This window comes from Lissotriton helveticus, chromosome 6 (genome assembly GCF_964261635.1).
Source record: "Lissotriton helveticus chromosome 6, aLisHel1.1, whole genome shotgun sequence".
NCBI lineage: Eukaryota > Metazoa > Chordata > Amphibia > Caudata > Salamandridae > Lissotriton > Lissotriton helveticus.
In genome coordinates this window covers 992,704,497-992,729,824 of record NC_136067.1, presented here as the reverse complement: position 1 = coordinate 992,729,824, position 25,328 = coordinate 992,704,497, and the positions used below count along the sequence as shown (strand labels likewise).

General features: G+C 48.7%; 1 protein-coding gene across 2 annotated transcripts in view; it reads right to left on the bottom strand.

Annotated features, from left to right (window-relative positions):
* The window catches only part of LOC144761620 (uncharacterized), an 878,183-nt gene that overhangs the window by 161,434 nt on the left and 691,421 nt on the right, over positions 1 to 25,328 (bottom strand). For both annotated transcript variants that reach the window (XM_078646920.1, XM_078646921.1), the window contains exon 11: positions 2,943 to 3,008. In XM_078646920.1, the coding sequence (XP_078503046.1) occupies positions 2,943 to 3,008 (66 nt within the window). The remainder of the gene's footprint in view (positions 1 to 2,942; positions 3,009 to 25,328) is intronic.

Sequence of the window (25,328 nt, the reverse complement as noted above, 5' to 3'; positions counted from 1 at the left end):
TTTGATTCAAGACTACACTGCCATTCTGTGCCCCAAAGTTTAAAAGCACCAGCCGAGAGATTCTGAGAAGGGCTTTGGGCACCAGCACTCATTCTATTACAAAGTAAGCACTGTAACTCTTTGGAGTTTCAGATGTTTGGACCTTCTCCTATGAGTTTCTGGAAGAAAGTTACAAAACAAAGAGACTTTGGGCTGTGAAATGCTCTCCCTCTTGTGTTGCGTGTGTTGAAAAGTTCCAATCCGTCAATGCTCCACAGCCTCTGGTGCACATGCTAATGCACTACAAGCATGCACCCTGACATGCTTCTGCCACACATGCCAAAGAACAAGCCCACACACAAATTCATCATGCAGGGAGACTTGACTTTGGAGACTGAATTAATCTGTCCTTGTATGCTTTGCTGTATTTTCTATGCGACTTTTATTATTTTAAGAGGGTACATGGAAATACAGCCAGAGAAATGCAAAAGGTGAGAATCAGGGGTTCTCACACCATCTGGGACATGTCAGTTTGGACCGAAAGACAATTGTGTGCTTATAGCTGTCTGGGTTATTCCTTCAAAATGTTTATCATATTTTAGAGGCCTTTATTTTTGTGCACTTTGTATTATGTATCTTGGTTGTGTGATTATGTTGTCGGTGAAGATGTAGCTCGCTAATGAGACAATATTGACAGCGCCTGTAACGATATCAGTTTTCAACAAAAAGAGAAATAAAGCAATTACTGCAGTCACTGTCAGGCAAAGATGTAGTCAACAAAATAGTAACTAAGAAGAAGCCTCCTTATGGGGTGACCAAGCGCCCTGGATTTGCTGCACAATCCTGTTTTTTCACCAGGTACCCTGGTAGATTTCGCACATATCCTAGTTTTCAGAGAGGGTCGGCTGAAAAGAGACGGAGGCAGGTTTGTATGTAGTCCAAGAAATGACAAGTTAGCAGCTCTAATCAGAAGGCAGGGCTTTAAGTGGGCCGGGTCCCAGGGCCGGCTCTAGGTTCACGGAGGCCCTGAGCAGGGAGTGTAGGTAGGGGGCCCGAGGCCGCCAAATCCCTGCCAGGGGCCGCCACGCAAATATGTATCTAAGGATATATATTGGCGTGGCGGCCCCTGGGGTTTGGCGGCCCTGTGCAGGTGCACAGCTTGCACATGCCTTAGGCCGGCCCTGCGGGTCCTGTCGGTGCTCAGCACAGTCAGTTCTAAAACGCAGGTGCTGAGAGGGGTCCCCATCGGGCTCTCCATTTTTGTCCCCACCCTCAGGGTGAAAAAAAAATCTTAGCTCTGCAGCAGTGCCACGCTTCACTGCCTTTGATGTAACTTCGAAGGGTCTCGTTATAGAACTTTCACAGTCTCATCATTTCAGAACTGGAGCATTTTCAATATTTCAATATTATATATAACGAGGCTATAGTTGTTGCACATTTATGTTATGCAACTAACAACCATTGACAAAGCCAATAATCAGTGGCTTGATGCAGTGACTGAAGCAGCAAAATTCTAGTCGGGCGGCGCACTATGCCATGCACAGAATTGTAGCTTCAATGGGTCTCATTTATGAGTCCGTGCGTCACTTTTACGCCGTCGGTGCGTCACTTTTTGTGGCGCACCAGCAGCGTAAAAAATGTGCCTTGTTGCACCATATTTACAAAGTGACGCATCTAGATAGATGCGTCACTTTGTAAACCCCTGCGCTACATTATACCTACGCCAGGTATAATGTATGCAGGGGGGGGCGTTCTGGCGCAAGAAAGGGTCATAGAAGTGACGCAGTGAAATCTATAAGATTTCACTGCGCCACTTCTACGACACAAATGCGTCAATTTCTTACGCCTGCCTCACAGCAGGCGTAAGACTGACGCAGGCCCATGTGAAAGGACTCATTACTGGAGTTCCGTCACTTTTGTGACCCACTCCAGCAATGCATCAATTTTGAGCCATACAGATACGTCAGAAATACTGATGTATCTGTAACTCCTTGCGCCATGATGCGTCATACTGTAAATATGACGCATCATTGGTGTCGCAAGGTGGGCGCAGTGAAAAGTGACGCATCGCTGTTTTCACGCAGCGATGCGTCACTTTTCATAAATGAGGCATAATTTTTTTAAGCCACACCCTTAATCACATCGACCACGCTCCTTTGAGACAACCCCCAGTTTTTTAATTTCACTTAAACCCTTGTCAGAAGGCAATATAATTCACATGCACTGAAGCTAGGGTCAACCATTGCATTTAATTAAGTCACATAATGCCTCGTTGTCTGTTTCTATGTGGATGAACCCTATCAATTAATTCCTTCAGTGCCCCTTGGCTGATATAAAATTGTAGTCTTTCTTCTGTTTTCAAAACCTGATCATCCTACCGCCTTACAGATGAATGATGGCGCGTATATTAGAAAAAAAACGGGTCAATTCATGACATTGTGAGGAGATAAAAAATTGTGAGCCTTCCATCTTTTTACCCGCAGCTCTGACCTGGCGTATAAAAAAAATTCTAGAACCTAGTTACTTAATAAAAAGGGGTGACTCGCCTTGCCCTGCAGACGATCAGGGCCGAGCAATGACGCAGCGTTACTGTAAACTCCTCAATAAAGGACCGCGCCAACTTGGCTTTGTAGTTCGCTAATCAGGTCTTGTAAAAGTTCGCCCTGACTCCTGGCGGCAGGAAGCCGTTTTATATTTATAGTACAGTAACACGCCCCATTGTCCGGGCTCCTCTGCCCAACTTCATTACTATTACCATGAGAAAGAGGCGTGGCGTTCCCCCGCTTCCTCTCGCCACTCACCCCTCCCCCACCCCCAAACCCCCAGCCTGCCCCCGTCTTGAATTTCACTTTGATTCCCCGACACCTTGCTCCTCTCCCAGACGGATTAATTGCTGCGGCCTCAAATAAACTTTCCCTTCCTACCCCCCCACCTAGGAAAAGGCTCTGTTTTGGGGGACTTACCGTGTCCTTGGGTTTATATTCCTCAGTCGGCATCATCTGCATGGCCATGAGGCGAGAATAATGGAACTGTGGGGACAAGCAGAAAGCGCTATTAGGAAGGGAGGAACACTGTCAGAAAATAATCGAAGTTCAGTCAGCCCCCTTATTTATTTCAAAGCGCAAAAGATACCGAAATAAAGGAAACGTCGACTCAATTCAAAGTGCACAGCTGTGCCCAATAAAATGGATACAAGGTAAAAAGACAACATTAAACCTGCACAGCTGTGCCCAATAACATGGATGCATGGTAAAAAGACAACACCCAACACATCTCAAACCTGCACAGCTGTGCCAAATAAAATGGATGCATGGTAAAAAGACAACACACCTTAAACAGCGATAAACATTTGCGCCTTAAATATTCCGCATTAGGTTGTATTTCAATTCATTGTCTTGCCCCAGAATCTGGAGGTGAGTGGCAGGGGTCTCGAACAGTGGAAGAGGTTGAAGAGAGAGGCGGTGGTGTTGAAGCCTGCTATGAGAACAGGAAAAGAAAGGCCACAGGCCGCCATTCATATTCAAACTCAAAGACAAGGATCTATTCAAACAGCTGGGTTGTGTATTGAGGCCCAGACAGACCACAGCCCCAGTTTGAACTTTGGGGCTTCTACTCGCAAACCATTCATAACCAGAGACACGTCTCTGCTGGGGTTCTCTCTCCCTAAAGGAGCGCGTTATAAGAACCTATTTGTAATTTCTGTGCTCAAAACACGATTAGTCTGAACGGCATTATGTTGTGATGTGGCTGTATTTTTTGTGGCCAATTTTGTGCAGTTTTATATGGCGCGAGCTTTAAGGGCATGAGAGCGCTTTGTATGAGCACCAGATCACTTTACACGCAGTTAGATATACTGTTTTTAAGGCACTGTGAGAATTAAGTAATTCGCCCCGAATTACAGGATCCGAATTACAGGATGCTGAGCTGACTCCGGGCTGCAACCTCATTGCCCGATTCCAAAAACGGAAGCGCTGGCGTTAGGCTACACCTCCTTCCTCTTGAGCACACACATCCTTAGAGCTGCATGTTTTTTTTTTTGCAGTTTTATGTAGCACGAACTCGACCCGAAGGTATTGGAGCGCTTTTCAGGAGCACCAGTTACATTACAGAAGAACACGTTCATGTTTAGTTCTACACATCCAGCTGAAGCTACTGATGTGTCTAAAGTTTATCACTTTAAGGAACGGTGACCATACACCAACCGTGCATATCTGAAAAGTGGTTAAAAATCTTCAGTCCGATGGCATAACGTTATTTAATAAGACATTAACCCCTAGATTCATCAAAGTCCCGTTTTGCGAGTCTGTAATAGCAATTATTAAGGAATCGCTATTACAGACTCGCAAAACGTGATTCATGTACAAGTCGCAATTTATTTTGCGATTCCTACAGCTTCCTTATTTGCGATTAGCTAATTGCTAATCGCAAATAAGGAATAACTCCCCATTCATTCCTATGGGCTTAAAGGCCCATAGGAATGAATGGGAAGACATATCAATGTGCGAAGCGCGAGATTGCGATTTCAAGGGTGCAGGGGTGTCCAAAGGACACCCTGTTGCACCCCATAAATGATATTGGACGCTGGTGTTACGCACACACATGTCCCAAGGACATGTGTGTGTGTAACATACAACTTAGAACAAGCATTGGAAATCCAATAGGGCTCGCATTAGGAAAGTTTGAGCTATTGGTCTTATAAATGATTTTTTTTTATTTATGTGTTATTTTTTAAAATAGCTAAATTAATAGCTTTGTCATTTACAATGCCAATAGTTATAACTTTCGCAAACACGTATAGCATTTGTAATGCAACATGTTGTGTATTTACGTGACTTAGATGTATTGATATTACAAATAACAATGGCAATGTCAATAGCTTAAACTTTTGTAAATACATTTTGTGAAGATTATGTTCAGTGTTTTTTATTGTGACGAAAATCCAAGAACAGAAGTGAAATATTAACATCTTTTTGTGATTTGTAATAAAGCATGAAAGCTTGAAAACAGCTTGAAACATTGAAAGAACATATTTGAACCAGTGATGCTGTGGTTGCGCTGAGTGATGCTGTGGTTGCACTGAGTGATGCTGTGTGGCGCTGAGTGATGCTGTGCTTGCGCTGAGTAATGCTGTGGTTGCGCTGAGTGGTGTGTGCATCGGTGGAGCTTAGTGGGTGCATTGATGGAGCTGTGTGGTGGGTGCATTGGTGGAGCTTAGTTGGAGCATCGGTGGAGCTGTGTGGTGGGTGTATCGGTGGAGCTGTGTGGTGGGTGCCTCGGCGGAGCTGTGTGGTGGGTGCATCGGTGGAGATGGGTGGTGGGTGGATCTGTGGAGCTGTGTGGTGGGTGCATCGGTGGAGCTGTGTGGTGGGTGCATCGGTGGAGCTGTGTGGTGGGTGCTTCGGTGGAGCTGTGTGGTGGGTGCATCTGTGGAGCTGTGGGTTGGGTACATCTGTGGAGCTGTGTGGTGGGTGCATCTGTGGAGCTGTGTGGTGGGTGCCTCGGTGGAGCTGTGTGGTGGGTGCATCGGTGGAGCTGTGTGATGGGTGCCTTGGTGGAGCTGTATGGTGAGTGCCTCGGTGGAGCTGTATGGTGGGTGCCTCGGTGGAGCTGTGTGGTGGCTGCATCGATGAAGCTGTGTGGTGGGTGCATTGGTGGAGCTGTGTGGTGGGTGCATCGCTGGAACTGGGTGGTGGGTGCATCGTTGTAGCTGTGTCGGTGGAGCTGTGTGGTGGCTGCATCGGTGGAGCTGTGTGGTGGGTGCCTCGGCGGAGCTGTGTGGTGGGTGCATCGGTGGAGCTGTTTGGTGGGTGCCTCGGTGGAGCTGTGTGGTGGGTGCATCAGTGGAGCTGTGTGGAGGGTGCATCGGTGGAGCTGTGTGGTGGGTGCATCGGTGGAGCTGTGTGGTGGGTGCATCGGTGGAGCTGTGTAGGTGGAGCTGTGTGGTGGGTGCATCGGTGGAGCTGTGTGGTGGGTGCATCGGTGGAGCTGTGTGGTGGGTGCATCGGTGGAGCTGTGTCGGTGGAGCTGTGTGGTGGGTGCATCGGTGGAGCTGTGTGGTGGGTGCATCGGTGGAGCTGTGTGGTGGGTGCATCGGTGGAGCTGTGTAGGCGGAGCTGTGTGGTGGGTGCATCGGTGGAGCTTAGTGGGTGCATTGGTGGAGCTGTGTAGTGGGTGCATTGATGGAGCTGTGTGGTGGGTGCATTGGTGGAGCTTAGTTGGAGCATCGGTGGAGCTGTGTGGTGGGTGCCTCGGCAGAAGTGTGTGGTGGGTGCCTCGGCAGAAGTGTGTGGTGGGTGCATCGGTGGAGCTGGGTGGTGGGTGCATCTGTGGAGCTGTGTGGTGGGTGCATCAGTGGAGCTGTGTGGTGGGTACTTCTGTGGAGCTGTGTGGTGGGAGCATCTGTGGAGCTGTGTGGTGGGTGCATCTGTGGAGCTGTGTGGTGGGTGCATCGGTGGAGCTGTGTGGTGGGTGCATCGGTGGAGCTGTGTGGTGGGTGCCTCGGCGGAGCTGTGTGGTGGGTGCATCGGTGGAGCTGTGTGGTGGGTGCCTCGGTGGAGCTGTGTGGTGGGTGCATCAGTGGAGCTGTGTGGTGGGTGCATCGGTGGAGCTGTGTGGTGTGTGCATCGGTGGAGCTGTGTGGTGGGTGCATCAGTGGAGCTGTGTAGGTGGAGCTGTGTGGTGGGTGCATCGGTGGAGCTGTGTGGTGGGTGCATCAGTGGAGCTGTGTGGTGGGTGCATCGGTGGAGCTGTGTCGGTGGAGCTGTGTGGTGGGTGCATCGGTGGAGCTGGGTGGTGGGTGCATCGTTGGAGCTGTGTCGGTGGAGCTGTGTGGTGGGTGCATCGGTGGAGCTGTGTGGTGGGTGCATCGGTGGAGCTGTGTGGTGGGTGCATTGGTGGAGCTGTGTGGTGGGTGCCTTGGTGGAGCTGTGTGGTGGGTGCCTTGGTGGAGCTGTGTGGTGGGTGCATCGGTGGAGCTGTGTGATGGGTGCATCGGTGGAGCTGGGTGGTGGGTGCATCTGTGGAGCTGTGTGGTGGGTGCATCGGTGGAGCTGTGTGGTGGGTGCTTCCGTGGAGCTGTGTGGTGGGTGCATCTGTGGAGCTGTGTGGTGGGTGCATCTGTGGAGCTGTGTGGTGGGTGCCTCGGTGGAGCTGTGTGGTGGGTGCATCGGTGGAGCTGTGTGATGGGTGCCTTGGTGGAGCTGTATGGTGGGTGCCTCGGTGGAGCTGTATGGTGGGTGCCTCGGTGGAGCTGTGTGGTGGCTGCATCGATGAAGCTGTGTGGTGGGTGCATTGGTGGAGCTGTGTGGTGGGTGCATCGCTGGACCTGGGTGGTGGGTGCATCGTTGTAGCTGTGTCGGTGGAGCTGTGTGGTGGCTGCATCGGTGGAGCTGTGTGGTGGCTGTGTGGTGGGTGCATCGGTGGAGCTGTTTGGTGGGTGCCTCGGTGGAGCTGTGTGGTGGGTGCATCAGTGGAGCTGTGTGGTGGGTGCATCGGTGGAGCTGTGTGGTGGGTGCATCGGTGGAGCTGTGTGGTGGGTGCATCGGTGGAGCTGTGTAGGTGGAGCTGTGTGGTGGGTGCATCGGTGGAGCTTAGTGGGTGCATTGGTGGAGCTGTGTAGTGGGTGCATTGATGGAGCTGTGTGGTGGGTGCATTGGTGGAGCTTAGTTGGAGCATCGGTGGAGCTGTGTGGTGGGTGTATCGGTGGAGCTGTGTGGTGGGTGCCTCGGCGGAAGTGTGTGGTGGGTGCATCGGTGGAGCTGGGTGGTGGGTGCATCTGTGGAGCTGTGTGGTGGATGCATCAGTGGAGCTGTATGGTGGGTGCTTCTGTGGAGCTGTGTGGTGGGTGCATCTGTGGAGCTGTGTGGTGGGTGCATCTGTGGAGCTGTGTGGTGGGTGCATCGGTGGAGCTGTGTGGTGGGTGCATCGGTGGAGCTGTGTGGTGGGTGCCTCGGTGGAGCTGTGTGGTGGGTGCCTCGGCGGAGCTGTGTGGTGGGTGCATCGGTGGAGCTGTGTGGTGGGTGCCTCGGTGGAGCTGTGTGGTGGGTGCATCAGTGGAGCTGTGTGGTGGGTGCATCGGTGGAGCTGTGTGGTGGGTGCATCGGTGGAGCTGTGTGGTGTGTGCATCGGTGGAGCTGTGTGGTGGGTGCATCGGTGGAGCTGTGTAGGTGGGGCTGTGTGGTGGGTGCATCGGTGGAGCTGTGTGGTGGGTGCATCAGTGGAGCTGTGTGGTGGGTGCATCGGTGGAGCTGTGTCGGTGGAGCTGTGTGGTGGGTGCATCGGTGGAGCTGGGTGGTGGGTGCATCGTTGGAGCTGTGTCGGTGGAGCTGTGTGGTGGCTGCATCGGTGGAGCTGTGTGGTGGGTGCCTCGGCGGAGCTGTGTGGTGGGTGCATCGGTGGAGCTGTTTGGTGGGTGCCTCGGTGGAGCTGTGTGGTGGGTGCATCAGTGGAGCTGTGTGGAGGGTGCATCGGTGGAGCTGTGTGGTGGGTGCATCGGTGGAGCTGTGTGGTGGGTGCATCGGTGGAGCTGTGTAGGTGGAGCTGTGTGGTGGGTGCATCGGTGGAGCTGTGTGGTGGGTGCATCGGTGGAGCTGTGTGGTGGGTGCATCGGTGGAGCTGTGTCGGTGGAGCTGTGTGGTGGGTGCATCGGTGGAGCTGTGTGGTGGGTGCATCGGTGGAGCTGTGTGGTGGGTGCATCGGTGGAGCTGTGTAGGCGGAGCTGTGTGGTGGGTGCATCGGTGGAGCTTAGTGGGTGCATTGGTGGAGCTGTGTAGTGGGTGCATTGATGGAGCTGTGTGGTGGGTGCATTGGTGGAGCTTAGTTGGAGCATCGGTGGAGCTGTGTGGTGGGTGCCTCGGCAGAAGTGTGTGGTGGGTGCCTCGGCAGAAGTGTGTGGTGGGTGCATCGGTGGAGCTGGGTGGTGGGTGCATCTGTGGAGCTGTGTGGTGGGTGCATCAGTGGAGCTGTGTGGTGGGTACTTCTGTGGAGCTGTGTGGTGGGAGCATCTGTGGAGCTGTGTGGTGGGTGCATCTGTGGAGCTGTGTGGTGGGTGCATCGGTGGAGCTGTGTGGTGGGTGCATCGGTGGAGCTGTGTGGTGGGTGCCTCGGCGGAGCTGTGTGGTGGGTGCATCGGTGGAGCTGTGTGGTGGGTGCCTCGGTGGAGCTGTGTGGTGGGTGCATCAGTGGAGCTGTGTGGTGGGTGCATCGGTGGAGCTGTGTGGTGTGTGCATCGGTGGAGCTGTGTGGTGGGTGCATCAGTGGAGCTGTGTAGGTGGAGCTGTGTGGTGGGTGCATCGGTGGAGCTGTGTGGTGGGTGCATCAGTGGAGCTGTGTGGTGGGTGCATCGGTGGAGCTGTGTCGGTGGAGCTGTGTGGTGGGTGCATCGGTGGAGCTGGGTGGTGGGTGCATCGTTGGAGCTGTGTCGGTGGAGCTGTGTGGTGGGTGCATCGGTGGAGCTGTGTGGTGGGTGCATCGGTGGAGCTGTGTGGTGGGTGCATTGGTGGAGCTGTGTGGTGGGTGCCTTGGTGGAGCTGTGTGGTGGGTGCCTTGGTGGAGCTGTGTGGTGGGTGCATCGGTGGAGCTGTGTGATGGGTGCATCGGTGGAGCTGGGTGGTGGGTGCATCTGTGGAGCTGTGTGGTGGGTGCATCGGTGGAGCTGTGTGGTGGGTGCTTCCGTGGAGCTGTGTGGTGGGTGCATCTGTGGAGCTGTGTGGTGGGTGCATCTGTGGAGCTGTGTGGTGGGTGCCTCGGTGGAGCTGTGTGGTGGGTGCATCGGTGGAGCTGTGTGATGGGTGCCTTGGTGGAGCTGTATGGTGGGTGCCTCGGTGGAGCTGTATGGTGGGTGCCTCGGTGGAGCTGTGTGGTGGCTGCATCGATGAAGCTGTGTGGTGGGTGCATTGGTGGAGCTGTGTGGTGGGTGCATCGCTGGACCTGGGTGGTGGGTGCATCGTTGTAGCTGTGTCGGTGGAGCTGTGTGGTGGCTGCATCGGTGGAGCTGTGTGGTGGCTGTGTGGTGGGTGCATCGGTGGAGCTGTTTGGTGGGTGCCTCGGTGGAGCTGTGTGGTGGGTGCATCAGTGGAGCTGTGTGGTGGGTGCATCGGTGGAGCTGTGTGGTGGGTGCATCGGTGGAGCTGTGTGGTGGGTGCATCGGTGGAGCTGTGTAGGTGGAGCTGTGTGGTGGGTGCATCGGTGGAGCTTAGTGGGTGCATTGGTGGAGCTGTGTAGTGGGTGCATTGATGGAGCTGTGTGGTGGGTGCATTGGTGGAGCTTAGTTGGAGCATCGGTGGAGCTGTGTGGTGGGTGTATCGGTGGAGCTGTGTGGTGGGTGCCTCGGCGGAAGTGTGTGGTGGGTGCATCGGTGGAGCTGGGTGGTGGGTGCATCTGTGGAGCTGTGTGGTGGATGCATCAGTGGAGCTGTATGGTGGGTGCTTCTGTGGAGCTGTGTGGTGGGTGCATCTGTGGAGCTGTGTGGTGGGTGCATCTGTGGAGCTGTGTGGTGGGTGCATCGGTGGAGCTGTGTGGTGGGTGCATCGGTGGAGCTGTGTGGTGGGTGCCTCGGTGGAGCTGTGTGGTGGGTGCCTCGGCGGAGCTGTGTGGTGGGTGCATCGGTGGAGCTGTGTGGTGGGTGCCTCGGTGGAGCTGTGTGGTGGGTGCATCAGTGGAGCTGTGTGGTGGGTGCATCGGTGGAGCTGTGTGGTGGGTGCATCGGTGGAGCTGTGTGGTGTGTGCATCGGTGGAGCTGTGTGGTGGGTGCATCGGTGGAGCTGTGTAGGTGGGGCTGTGTGGTGGGTGCATCGGTGGAGCTGTGTGGTGGGTGCATCAGTGGAGCTGTGTGGTGGGTGCATCGGTGGAGCTGTGTCGGTGGAGCTGTGTGGTGGGTGCATCGGTGGAGCTGGGTGGTGGGTGCATCGTTGGAGCTGTGTCGGTGGAGCTGTGTGGTGGGTGCATCGGTGGAGCTGTGTGGTGGGTGCATCGGTGGAGCTGTGTGGTGGGTGCATTGGTAGAGCTGTGTGGTGAGTGCCTTGGTGGAGCTGTGTGGTGGGTGCCTTGGTGGAGCTGTGTGGTGGGTGCATCGGTGGAGCTGTGGGGTGGGTGCATCGGTGGAGCTGTGGGGTGGGTGCATCGGTGGAGCTGTGTGGTGGGTGCATCGGTGGAGCTTAGTGGGTGCATTGATGGAGCTGTGTGGTGGGTGCATTGGTGGAGCTTAGTTGGAGCATCGGTGGAGCTGTGTGGTGGGTGCCTCGGCGGAGCTGTGTGGTAGGTGCATCGGTGGAGCTGGGTGGTGGGTGCATCTGTGTAGCTGTGTGGTGGGTGCATCTGTGGAGCTGTGTGGTGGGTGCATCGGTGGAGCTGTGTGGTGGGTGCTTCCGTGGAGCTGTGTGGTGGGTGCATCTGTGGAGTTGTGTGGTGGGTGCATCTGTGGAGCTGTGTGGTGGGTGCATCGGTGGAGCTGTGTGGTGGGTGCATCGGTGGAGCTGTGTGGTGGGTGCCTCGGTGGAGCTGTATGGTGGGTGCATCGGTGGAGCTGTGTGGTGGGTGCATCGGTGGAGCTGTGTCGGTGGAGCTGTGTGGTGGGTGCATCGGTGGAGCTGGGTGGTGGGTGCATCATTGGAGCTGTGTCGGTGGAGCTGTGTGGTGGCTGCATCGGTGGAGCTGTGTGGTGGGTGCATCGGTGGAGCTGTGTGGTGGGTGCCTTGGTGGAGTTGTGTGGTGGGTGCATCAGTGGAGCTGTGTGGTGGGTGCCTCGGTGGAGCTGTGTCGGTGGAGCTGTGTGGTGGCTGCATCGGTGGAGCTGTGTGGTGGGTGTCGGCGGGGTTCCCGAAAATAATCGCATGTCTTTATTTCGTGCTGTCTAATTCCTTCCCCAGCTTCCCCCTGAATCTAAAGCAAGGCCCAAAAGAAAAGAGTTCTATGCGTTTGAATTTATCTTTAAAAGTATAAAGCGGCACAGCTTTGATAAAATATGAGGGTTAGAGAAAAGAGAACGTAAAGTATGCAAAGGAGCTGATGAAACATTTGTTTTAAATATTTCTGTTTATTTATTGGTTTATACAGAAGACGTTGTATACGGCTTAATATCCAATAAAAAGGGTTATTAAAAAAAAAAGAAACCAATCACTGCATTCTGAGAATTGCAGTTATCGTTCAGTTCAAATGTACCAATTGCCCGAGCTGACGCGAATACCCAGTAATGTGCGATTGAAAAGCCCTGCATTGAAAACATTGAGTCATCTGGTGACTAAACGATGTGGTTTACGGTTAGAGCGACCGACTTTAAAGCTGAGGAACCAGGTTCGAGTCGGGTGGAGGCTCAAACATCCTGTGATCCTGCGCAAATGCAAATCACTTAATCTCCTGTGTATAAATATGAAAGTAATGCAACTGGTCCTCATGTTAAGCGCTTTGATACCTTCGGGTCGAATTAGCGCTATATAAAACTGCAAACAACAAAACGCTGGTGAGATCCACAAAAATCTTAATCCTGTTCTGATGTGGAAGGTCGATAAGCACATAGCTTCAATTTCACTAAAACGGATATCCTTGTGTGTAAGGCGGCCTGCCGTGAACGCTTGTTTAGTGGGCTGAGTTTTGACAGCTCAGCTGCAACTAGGCCTGTTGTATCGTAAAGGTATATAACTAGCGTTTACTTCTCTACATGAGGCGTTGAAGTGCTTAGCGCTGGGCAGTACAGTGCGCCGGAACGCCAGATTGGTTGGCAATCAGTGGTTATCAGTTACTGGGATTAGCTTTTTGCTCCTCGGGAAGCCGTTCCATTGCTCCACTTCTTTTGCAGTAGATTAAAATAATAGCCGCTTTATTGGAGTTTGGGGGTTGGGTGGATTATGTGAGATTAATGCACAAACCCGAGGAGATTAGGTTGTGCTAGGTTGCAGAGGTAGCACTTTCACCGGAGAGGCTATGGTCTTTGAAATTTCGTGTGGATAACTTGCAGACGCACAATAATAGGAGTTTACGGCAAAGATGCATGGGATAGGGAGAAATAATAAGGGGTCTTGTAGTGGCTAGACATATGAGGGGTGAGAATGCTAAGGAAGGAGTAATCTAGGCAGAGGCAGGGAAGGGGCTGGTCAGGGTTGGCGGGTAAGGAGGAAAATGACTAGGAAGAGAGCATAAAAGGAGACACGGCCGTGAAACTGAAAGTACGGCCGGCCGGCCGTGAATAATTAGGGGATGAGCGCACGCTGAGAAGCTGCCTTTGATGTGGTAATGCGAGGCAGGTAGGCAGGCGGCTGGTGGCATTGTGCACGCGCTTTTTAGGGCTTGCGCAACGACCTAAAAAGCACATGCACTGCAAGGAATCGCCAGTGGAATCGTGCTTGGTTAAACCCTGGATAAGCCACTACAGAGCTTCGCCAGCTATGCGGCTATGCGCATCAGCAGGCGAGCCCTAAAAATGCACTTAAGTGCATTTTTCTAAGTTTCCGTTATTTACCACGAGGTTTGACTTCGCGGTAAATAGCGGCCCAAAATTGCGAATTCGCAATTTTTAAATGTTTCATGAATTGCATTTAAGGAATCTCAAATAGAGATTCCTTAAATGCAATTCCTCGCAAAATTGCGAATTCTATAATAGCGATTTTTGCATTTGGGATGATGAATCCCAAATGCAAAAATTGCGCTCGCAAAGGGCCAGATTCTCAGAATCTGGCCCTTTGCGAGCCGATTTTACGTTGATGAATCTGGCCGTAAGCCCAGGCGGCATACTCTGCTCCACCAGCGGAGTTTGCAGAGTTTTGCCAACTCCGCGCTATGCTGGGAACGCGAAGTTGAGGCAAACTCCGACTCCGTGGCGGCGCGGAGTATGCCCATCAGTTCCTGCGCCACTGCTCAAATAAAAGGGCAAAAAAAACCACTTACCTTATCTCTGGCGTCTGCGGGTCACCCTCCTTCTCGCCGCGATGTCTCCTCATTGCGCCGTCCTCCTCTTTGCGTTGCCAGTCGCAACCCCCCCACGCTTTACTTCTTCCGTGAAGTCCATGCAAAATGTAAAATGTTGGAGGTTGAGACCGGCAACGCGAGGAGGAGGATGGCAGCAAGGAGGAGACACCGCGGCGAGGAGGAGGGTGGCCCGCAGATGCCAGAGAGATGGTAAATGGGATTTTGACCCTTTAAAAAAAACTAATTTGTGGGACTGGTGTGGAGCATAGTGGAGTTCCACAGAGTTTTTTTTTTTACCTCCGTGGAACTCCGCGGAGTGCCACTCAGCATACTCTGCCCAGGGTTATAAGATATACTCTTTGTTGTGTAGGACCCTCTAGCCCAACAAACTACCCTGCAAGCTACACACCAATTGGCATTGGTAAAAGCAATAGGTCTGGCTTTTTAAAATAAGTAAAAGTGCTTCTTCTCTTGTGCGGCTGTTTGTGGTTGTGTATTAAAGTGTATGTGAGAATGAGTCAATCAATCAATAGATACTTTATTCGGTTAAATAAAAAGCACAAAAGTACATCACCTGCATAAAAACAAAGATAAAATGTGCATTTCATCATAAATACATATGTTCAATATTTAAAAGATATAAAACATGTTGTGCTTGTGTATTAAAGTGCATGTGAGAATAAGTGAACAGTGTGCTAGACAAGAGAATAATTGCCTTAGAAGGCACCAGGCAATTTTCCGGTGGGCCGGGAGGTGGGGGCCAGTTTTGGACCGGTTATGGACGTTTTTGGTACAGGGGGATGGTTTTGCAGCAGTGCTGCAATATCGGCCCCCGGTACCAAAACCAACAGCAGTGTTTTCCACCAGCATCCTCCCCTGCTACCCGCAGCTGGCCAGACTCAATTGCCAAGGCAGGGTTGCGTTCCCAGCCTGGCCCTGGGCACATCATTCCTTAATGTGAGATGCGTGAAGGATTCGTTGAGTGTGTGGATGGATGGATGCAGACCAGTTGCACCAATCTTACATGCTGAGGCCTCTCGCAACAGTAGTGGCGGTACCACTGCAAGTTAGTGCTAGGCATAACTGTGGCAACAAAAGCTGCATTATATCTACTACTGAAGTACCACAAAGATGTTAGCGCAAACATTACACGTAGTTGCCATTGTGACAAAAATTGCCACAATATGTGTAGCATTGCAAATATTTTGTACATGCAAGCATTACACCTTAAGTGGCACCACTGTGCCAAGAGAGGCTACAATATGCCAGGAATATCCAACCTTCTACCAGTGCAAACATTGCCCCATGAGTGAGTCCTGTTGTATTGGGATTGTGGATAATGTGCCAAGTGTTATTACCGGCTTGCCTGGTCACATTGTTCCCATCACGATTAATCAATCGTGCTTGTTCAGATTTGAACCATCACTTATTAATGTTTAATACTTGTTCAGGTTTGCCCTAATACATCTTCTTTGCTGTCCTAGATGTACCCCAGCACTTGGAAGTCACGGCTGCCTGACCACATGTGCCCTGAAGATAATTAAACCTTAGAAGCCCAGATTTGCACCATCAACTATTACTGTTTTATACCTGGTCAGGTTTGACCTCAGACATTTTGCGTGCTGTCCTAGATTTGCCAAGCACTTGGGAGTCATGGCTGTACGGCCACATTTGCGTTACCACTCATTGATCCTTTATGCAATAAGAGATGTGCGTCATGAGTCAGCAATCCTATTGCGTGTGTACAATTTGCCTATTTCACGCCATTAGTGCATTTTTAGATTTGTTTACCACTTGCCAATCATTAGGCCATACCCAGATTTGCACAATCCCTAATAATCAGTGCATACTGATATTTGCACCACCACTCAAGAATCTTGAATGTATACCCATGTGTACGCCATTATTCATAAAACTTAGCTGCGTGTTCAGCTTTGCACCATCATTCATTAGTCCTTACAGATTGCTCAAAATTGCCCCCTGCGAATGCACGTTCAGATTTGCACAGTCAGTAATTATTCCTAAACCCATGTTTGGATTTGCATGTCAAGTCAGGAATATTAAATGTATGTTCAGATTTGCACAATCATTCACTGATCCTTACTGCATACCCATTTTCACTATTACTCAGTGCATGCTGAGATTCGCACCATCACTCAGAAATCTTGAGTGTTTGACCAGCTTACATCATCACTTAGAAATCTTGACTGCACTCCTCCATGGATGGTGCCCTATATAGGCTCTGGTGTCTTGGAAGTGTGCACACCAGTTTCCTGTGGAAGAGCAGCTACTTAACAGGAGGAAGCCAACCACAGCAGCAGAGAGGGTGTGGCAGTTAGGCAGAGAATTATTTAGTGAATGAATGAATACATTTGTAAAGCATGCAGATACTCCAAGGAGTGTCCTGGCGCTATGGACCAACAGTACTAAAAAAACACCACTCAAGCCAAAGTAAACAGCCAGGTTTTAAGATTCTTTCTAAAAAATGACTCTGAGCCTGATTTTGTGATTTTAAACGACTAAAATCGAATAAAGCTTATTTTGAACTTTGACTCAGAGCTCACCATAAGGTGCTCTGGAGCTCTGCAGGGAGGAGGTTTCATTCTTGCGCAACCAAATAAGAGAAAGAACGACTTTCCTTTCTAGCCTGCCTAACCCTAGATATCACTACAAGAGAAGATAATGAAGAGCGCAAAACTTTTAAGGGGTATAATCAGGGCACGAGTCCTAAAAAAAGAAGTGGGGGGACACTGTCACCGGAAGTGACGTCACGACAGGAAGTGACATCACAAAAGGTTGCTTCCACCATCGGGCTCATTGCCTCCCCTCGCTCACCCCTTAGATGCGATTGCATCTGAGAAGTCAGCGCGCGAGCAGCGTGCTGTGAGCTCCGATCTCGTCCCAGAGAGGCCAAAGAGTGAAGTCCAGCTGTTTGGCAGGGGGGACAGCGTCCACCCGGTAAAATAAGTGGGGGGACGCCGTCCACCCGCGTGGTACCCCAACTTGAGCCCTGGGTATAATGGTGCAACCTAGTAGTCAGATACTGAGGGCCAGCGGAAAGTAGGCCATATGGGCCAAAAGTAAAGTCTTGAGGAGAATGCTCTTCTTTACTGGCAGCCAGTGCGGCAATAACATGTAAAGCGTCATAGATGTCCAGCGAGGACGTTTGAAGGTAAGACTTACAGCGCCATTCTGAAAAACCTGTAAACTACTAATCAATCTGGAAGACCAAGGAACATCCATAATCCAACCTAGCATAATCTAACATAGAAGGAAGAAAATAACTTTTTCAAGGCTCTGCACAATTCAAAGCATGTTGTACTTACCACGAGGAAACCTGTAGTTGGAAGGACAACCAGTAGCCAAACCTCACCCCTAGGTTCTCCACAGCCGGTTAATTTTTTTTCAGGTGGTGAGGGTGCCATTTCAAGCCAACATATCTGTCACCTGCTATACTGGAAAGAGCTCAACAATAACATCTCAGTCTTATCCATATTGCACATTAGCTGACCCCAACGAGCCATTCAAAACCTGACTGAAGACAGGTCTTAAGATGTCCACACACAGCTTCGGCCCCCTTCTCAAAAGAGAGGAGTAACTGGGTATAACTGGCATAAGACACCACCTTGAATCGAAACGATTCAACCACTGATGCCAGCGGGGACAGATAAACGTTAAACAGTGTTAGATTTAGAGAAGAACGTGGGGGCACCCCAACTGAAAGGAGCTTTTGCTCCGAGGATAAGGGGGCCAACCACAGTAACTAACCTCTATTATGCAGAGAAGATGTAATCCAATCTAGGGCTCAGCCCCAAAGCCCAAAATTACAAGGCACTGTAATGAGATCGCATGAGACACAGTATTGAATGCCGCAGAGATATCAAGTACAATCAACACCAAACTACTTGATTCACAGTCTATGTGATGTATACAGACACTTCAAGCAGTACTGTCTCCATGCTATACTTAACCCAAAATCCACATAGGCTTAAATGAAGTATTTTATTACTTAATCGATAATCCGAAAAACTGCTTTTATTCACCTTCCCAAGAGCTTTAGATATGGCTCGAAGGAGCGATACAGGACAAAAATTCGACAGCATGTTGGGGTCCACAGAATTTATTTGGACCAATTTATCCTGTTTCCATTCTGATGGTACTTGTGCCCTTGGAACCAAACTACACCCTATTGAAGAGCCCCAGTCAGGGCAAAATAGGTCTTGGGTTGCTTGTGTTCTGGTTAGGGAGGACCTGACCTGGTGGTTCAGGCTGGGCAGTTCCCATTGGAGCAGGGTCCAGACTGATTTGCATACGGCTGGGTACAAACTGAGCAGATGGTGTGCAAAAGAACAATGTGTTGGAATGCTACTGCGAGCTATTGCCATGGGTTAGACATTTTGCAAGTATCCCTCCCATCACTTTTTGTGTGTTTTGGGGAACATTTACAGCAGCAGCAGCTGTTATGTAAATATTCACCTCACAGTCTGCTGGGAGCTCACAGAGCAATAGGTTTAATATTGTATCTATTGTACGTACTTGCTTTTTGAACTGCATGGCGTCTTTTTATATTAAGTTCAGGCCCGCAGCATGGAGAAACCATACTACCACCCATTGTAAATGCAGTGATATATTCACTGTGGACTGGTTGATGAGCTATTCATATGAATTCGCTTTGTGCGAACAGCCGTGCTATATGCTCAGAGGAGTTCAACCTAGATTGGCAAGGAGCAACCCATAGGGATGAGCATTAAATAACCAGCCGTAATGTATACTGTGAAGGGTGTACTGTTGTGAGAATGAGGGAAAACGTTTTATAACCAGCCGTAGATATATGCCAGCGGAGTACACCCGATTGTGGCAGAGAGCAACCCATGCAATGGGCATTATCCCACTAACCAATGCCACTGGCTCTGAGTAGTCTGTCCAGGAGAGGCACTGAGTAACCCATAGGGATGTACATCTAACAGGCAGCCATAGTATATGCGTGCATGTGCACTCACTCAATAACACTTTTATTTGATTTCGTACAAATTTATAAAAGGGTGGGACAAACCACCGGTGTATATGTTAAATTGGACAAACATTGATCAAAAGCTAGAGATAAACACCCAACAAAGTCATATCCTTAATCGTTAGTCAACTTGTTAGATAAAAGCATGTGTCCATCCCAGAAGTGTTAGTAAAAGCCATTGGTACTAGGCATTATACAGCGAGCATGGTAACTATTGGATACCCATCAAAAGTTATACTATCAGCCATAATATACATGAATTAAGAGGTCCACCCCAGAGTGATTGGGGCAAACCAACCAATCAACAGATACAATGCATACATAGTTTTGAGGGTCCATCCACTAGTGGTAATAGTACAACTTGTGATGCGGAAGGCTTTATGAACCATAGATAGGGGCAATAATCTTGGATTCTGTTTAAGGAATGCATTTAAGCTACAGAGAGGGAGGGCATGGTTGTTGTTATTTTTATTACACCAGAAGGCCCTTGCTGTTCTTTCCTTTACATGACAGTTAAGTTCCTTACAGTTTGCCATAAAGGATGTCCTCTTATGTCCTTGTCCGTAGAGTCATATTAGACACTAGAGTAGCTAAACATTTCAGTTCTCAAGAGATAATTCAGAACCTTGCAGTAATTATTCGTACAAATACACACACCCATGCAAATACCATTTTCAGTGGCTATTATGTTTGGTTTTCATCCCAAATATCCTAATAATATTATAATTAGTTAGAATATAATTGTTATTTCCTGTATCGAAATGTGGATGAACACTAGCTAAAGGTATCACCCTTCTCTGTTCAAGCAGCCAAATTATAGTACTCTTTACCCCCTAAATAAGATCCACCGACAAACACCTTATCTTCAGAAAACTACTCAAGAATTGGCTCTTCCCCACATAAGCACCATATACGCAAGCAGAAATTTACAGTATATCCCTCTGTATATAAGCATTTATTTCCACTATAGATATGTACCTATCTTGTGTATTGCTTGGTATAAACATGTAGAATAATTATGTTGTTAACAAAATAAAAAAAATAAAGTACAATAACACTTGAAAGCCGGAGTTTATCAGGTGCATTTTTGCTCTACATGTACTTGCTTCCATTGTGCATCTATGTACTTTCCATGTACTTGGATCTGTGTGTTTGTTACTTTTCTCCTGAAAAAGCATATCCAATGAACTATCCTATTTCTCATTCTGTACCTCTATCAATATCTTTAATCAACATATACTTACCTCCTTTATGCATCTATATACTTTCAATGTACTTATGGATCTATATATTTATCACTTTCTTCTAATTTAGCATTTCCAATGCACTACCCTATTTCTCAGCCTATACTTCTCTCAATATATCTTCTAGCCCAACTTTCTGACTCATCTCGAACTTCTTTCTACTACTCTTTCCAATGCACTACCCTATTTCTCACCCTATATATCTATCAATATATCCTCTACATCCACTCTCTCATTCATCCCAAACCCCATACCACTACTATGATCCCCAAAATAACCCTTTCTAGACTCTCCCCTACTCTAACCCTCCTTGCATCATCTGACACCTCTTTTACTATACTGAACCCTCAAAACAAACCTTTCTAAACTCTTCCCTCTCACTCTTCCCCTCCAAAACCCCCTTTTACTCATCCAAAAGCCTCCTCCTACTGATAAGACCACCCCAAAAAAAGTATCTAAATCCTTCACTCTTCTATCCCTCCACTCAAAATAACAGACTAACATGTTCACTTCTCCAATTCTATATTCCACTAAACTAATTCACCACTAATCCTTTATGGGTTGCAGAGTACTGTGCTACTCGCCAATAAAGCATTTCAACACCCGATATGGGTTACAGGCACTATATAAATGAAAACCATTTTCCCTTTTCTACCCCTCGCCAACCTTTCTCAATCCAAATAACTGACTAACATATCCACCACTCAAATTACTTTCATGTTTCACCATACTAATTAAACACTAATACTTATGGGCTCCAGAGTAGCGTGCTACTCGCCAAAAAAGTACTTCAAAACCCCATCAGGGGTAGGAAGCGCTATATAAATACAAACCTTTTTCCGTCTTCTATCCTTCTGCTATTCTTCTGAATCCAAATAACTGACTAACCCATCCACCACTTAAAATTACTTTCATATTTCACTATACTAATTCAACACTAATCCTCTATGCGTCCCGGAGTTGCTTGCTACTCACCGAAAAATCGCTTCGACGCCTCATCAGGGGTAGTAAGCGATATATAAATGCAATTACATTGTAAACAATGTATGTGCTCTCACTTTGTGAATGTTAATAGTAGCAGTGTACCATTTTTCATGCGCAGAGAGGAGATGTGGCCCAGTGGATTGTGTGCCAACACGTGGATTCAGGTTTGAGTCCCACTTCGACCAAACATCTAGTGATTCTGGTCAAATCATGTAGGAAGCTGACTCTTGATATAATGTACTAAAATAAAGTACACCACGCAGATTAAGCAGATCCAAAGGTATGTAAACCACAGTGTCATTTATTTCTTGCTAGATTCATCCAAAGAGCCCATCCTATAGCGTCCCTCCAACTCTTCTGTGCTGCAACTGACTGTCCAAACTGGCAACGGTATGTCAGCATGCATGAAAACAGAACTTGGAATGGCGCTCAGAAGATGCACAGATACACATGGTACATAGAATAGAATGCATGGCACCCACATACACAAAGCCCGGCAACATGCCTGTACCCACAAGATAAAACACTTCTTCCCCTTTTACAAAAAAAACCTAAAAACAAAATCAATTAGAAAAGTCCTGCAAATCTCCCACTCAAAAGTGAAAAACAAAATTGGCAGTATTTCACTATCACAACATGCCACACACACCAGGGCATGTCCTACCTGCCACATACACTGCACCCTGCCCACAGGCCTACCTATGGGGTGACTTACATGTAAGAAAAGGGAAGGTTAGGGCCTGGCAAGTGGGTGCACTTGCCAGGTCAACATGGCAGTAGTAGACTGCACACAGGCACCGAGATTGCAGGCCTGAGACTCAGTTGCAAAGTTGCTTGTGTGGGTGGCACCATCAGTGCTGCGAGCCCACTAGCAGCATTTGGTTTACAGGCCCATGGCACACATAGTGCACTGTACTAGGGACTTAACAGTAAAACAAATAAACCAATCATGGAAACACTAATCCATCATAACAATTTACAGGGAGAGCATATGCACTTCAGCACTGATCAGCAGTGGTAAAGTGCCAAAAGTCATAAAACTAACAAAAACAGGTCAGAAACAGGAGGCCAAAAAGCAAAAAGTCTGGGGATAAACCTGCTGAAAAAGCCAGGTCTAACATCATACCACTACATCACCATCCCCCCATAAAAGGAAAAACAAATTTAGCTAAATGAAAATCTCTAAACCTAACAAGTACTATGGACAATCGTCTTGCAATAACATGAAAACCTGGGTGCACGGAAAATGGAACTAACGAGCATCCAGCCAATATCCTGCTGTAGTCCTAGGGAACATTCTGTATCACGTACTCTGGGAACACTGGAAAAAGTTTCAGTGTTAGAAAGAATAAAAGTTCCTATATGATTTTGCAGCATACCCTGAATGGATTTATTATGCACAACTGGTGGAGCATAGTAAGAAACAGCAATGTTACAATCAACAATCTTTTCACCCATATCCTGCAACAGGGGGGCTCCTCTATTAGGGAGGAAGAGCATTGCCCCACTGCTTTCTCGCAGTGTGAGATGCAGAAATATAAAATGGTAATACATTTCAGTTATTACCATTTTATATTTGGTTGCGGGCGGGTCGGCTGGGCTGCTCTGCAAGCAGGGCAGGGGAGGAGTGGTGTGCCCACTCCTGAGTTCACAAAGACTGTTTGTTCGGCCCTCTGACACCGCCCAAACAAGTCTTGCACACTCTGTCCGTCTCCATGGAGGCTGCAATGCAGCTGCATGGAGAACACTGCCTCCCCATGAGCCCCTGGCACTATGTCCTCCAACACCCCTTAAGCACCTTCAGTACTTTCCGTATCCTGTACATTGGAAGTATCAGAGGATAAGTTAATTTTAGATAAACAATGTGTAGCTCTGTCATCACCCATGTGAGTGTGATAATCATAGAAATCTGTTTTTTTATCAAGTGCAGGTTGTGATATATTGTATAGTTGTATCCGTGTATCAGAAATCAGTTTATTCCACCAACCCCTACTGTGTAATAAGACAGCATTCTTACCAACACGCTCAATCTTAAAAACAGATTTCCCTTTCTTCACTTCAAACAGCTTCGGATTAGCGATGTGGAGGATCTGTCGCGACAATCATCATCCAGAATCCAGCGCCTGGAAAATACCACCGAAGCCCTCAGACGCCATAACGCGGAGTTGGAGGACCGCAACAGACGGGGCAACGTTAGAATTTTCGGCATACCGGAAAACGCTGAGAAAGATGCTGATTCTTGCGTGGCTTTTCTAGAATCGTGGATCCCCATGATTACGAAAACTGAGTTCCAACATGGCCTCGAACTGGACAGGGCACATAGGATCCCTACCTTCATGAGTAAGCATGCTAAAGGGCCCAGACCAATGATCTGCAAACCGCTCAGATTTCAACATGCTGAACTGATTTTCCAATATGCAAGGAAGAATCACTCCATTATCTGGGAAGGTCACAAGATCATCTTCACGCAGGACTTCTCCAAAGACACCGTGGATGTACGCAAGGGCTTCCTGGACCTCCGTCCCAAACTTAGATCCAAGAACATCCCCTTCTCATTCGCAGGACCAGCCAAGTTCAAAATTATGATAAATGGACGTCCAAGATTCTTCACGGACCCGAGAGACCTGGCACATCATCTCGAGGAATGCCCAACTCAAGAAATGGACCAATCTTCAGGCCTTTCTAACAAAAGAAAGACCACTTCTCCGAGTCAACAAGACGCAGCCAGCTAAATAGACCACCTGCCTCTTGTTACTGCACCATTGGTCCAGTGGTCCTGCAGCGGCTACCTCGTTAGGACCTTCCTTCGTAGAACTACACTCGGCTCTTGGCACGCGCCCCTAAACACTTCATGCCGAGTTCGTCGATTCCTCAGTACCGTGAGTTATGTATAAGTGGCCTCTGTGGCCCCCGCAGTGACTTCCTTAATGCATGAATGCTTATGATTCTGATTGAGTTGTCTCACACAGCTTGTTACAATTAGTATATTGTGTACAACAATGCAAATTGCTCATTTCCAGTTAGCGCCTCCAAACATGGTCCTGATACCCCACGAACTTACCCACTGATGGGGTGTAGCTCATCCCAATTGGTACACAATGGCGTATTTACTAGATAGACTTATAATCTTGGAACAATTTTGGAACAATCCTCTGCCTACTTACTTTAGACCAGGCCAAGCCTTCTTTGACCTGTTTATTCGTTCTTTTGCTAAGAATGTATTCTGTGTCATTCCCTTGTTAATTAAGCTAACCGGCTGAGTTCATTTTGGGATTGTTAATATTTACCCATTTCTGTTATTGTTACTCCTGTTGTGCGTAGCGTGGTACTGTCGTCGTACTCCCTACGTACGTATTTGGGGGGGAGGGAGGGAGGGGGGAGAGGGAGGGGTCAGCAGGTAGAAGGGGAAAAGAGAGAGTATATAGTAGCATGCGCTTGTCAGGGTTTCAATAGGTTCATCCTCATTCTGTTTCACATCCTGTTCTTTATGATGTTGTTTAATTTTCACAGAGATACCATGCACGAATCATCACACCAAGACCAATGTTTCCTTTGTTATTTCCACACCCCTTGTTGTAGGCTCGCATCTCAATTATCCTACTTTTACGTCTTATTAATACAGACTGCATCGAAACTCATCCGATTTAGGCAGAGTAGGGTGCACGAATCTATCGCCACAATGCGTTTATCACACACCTCACCGCCAGCTTCCCATCGAGCGATAAAATATATCACCGATGGCTAACTCCAACTCAATCAAAGACGATCTTAACATAATATCACTAAATGTCAAAGGACTTAACCATCCGGTGAAAAGGCGGAAAGTGCTCGAATATCTGGCAAAAACAAAAGGGGACATCGTCCTTCTGCAGGAAACCAAGCTTTCTGAAGATGACTTGCGATTCCTTAACATCCATTGGTCGTCCCATGTCCTGTCCTCTCCTGCGCCACAAAAGAAGGGTGGAGTAATAACACTGCTGTCGAAAAAAGGCAATCTGACACTGCTATCACACACTCACGACACGGAAGGCAGATTACTAGTGACTCATCTGCGCAGAGAGGATGATCCCATTCACGTAGCGAATATATATGGCCCGAATTCCGACGATCCCACATTCTGGGACTCTGTCTCTCGCTCCATCGAACATATCCCCCAAGATGAATTACTTATAGTGGGGGGCGATTTCAACCTGCCCCTAGACCCTTTAATAGAT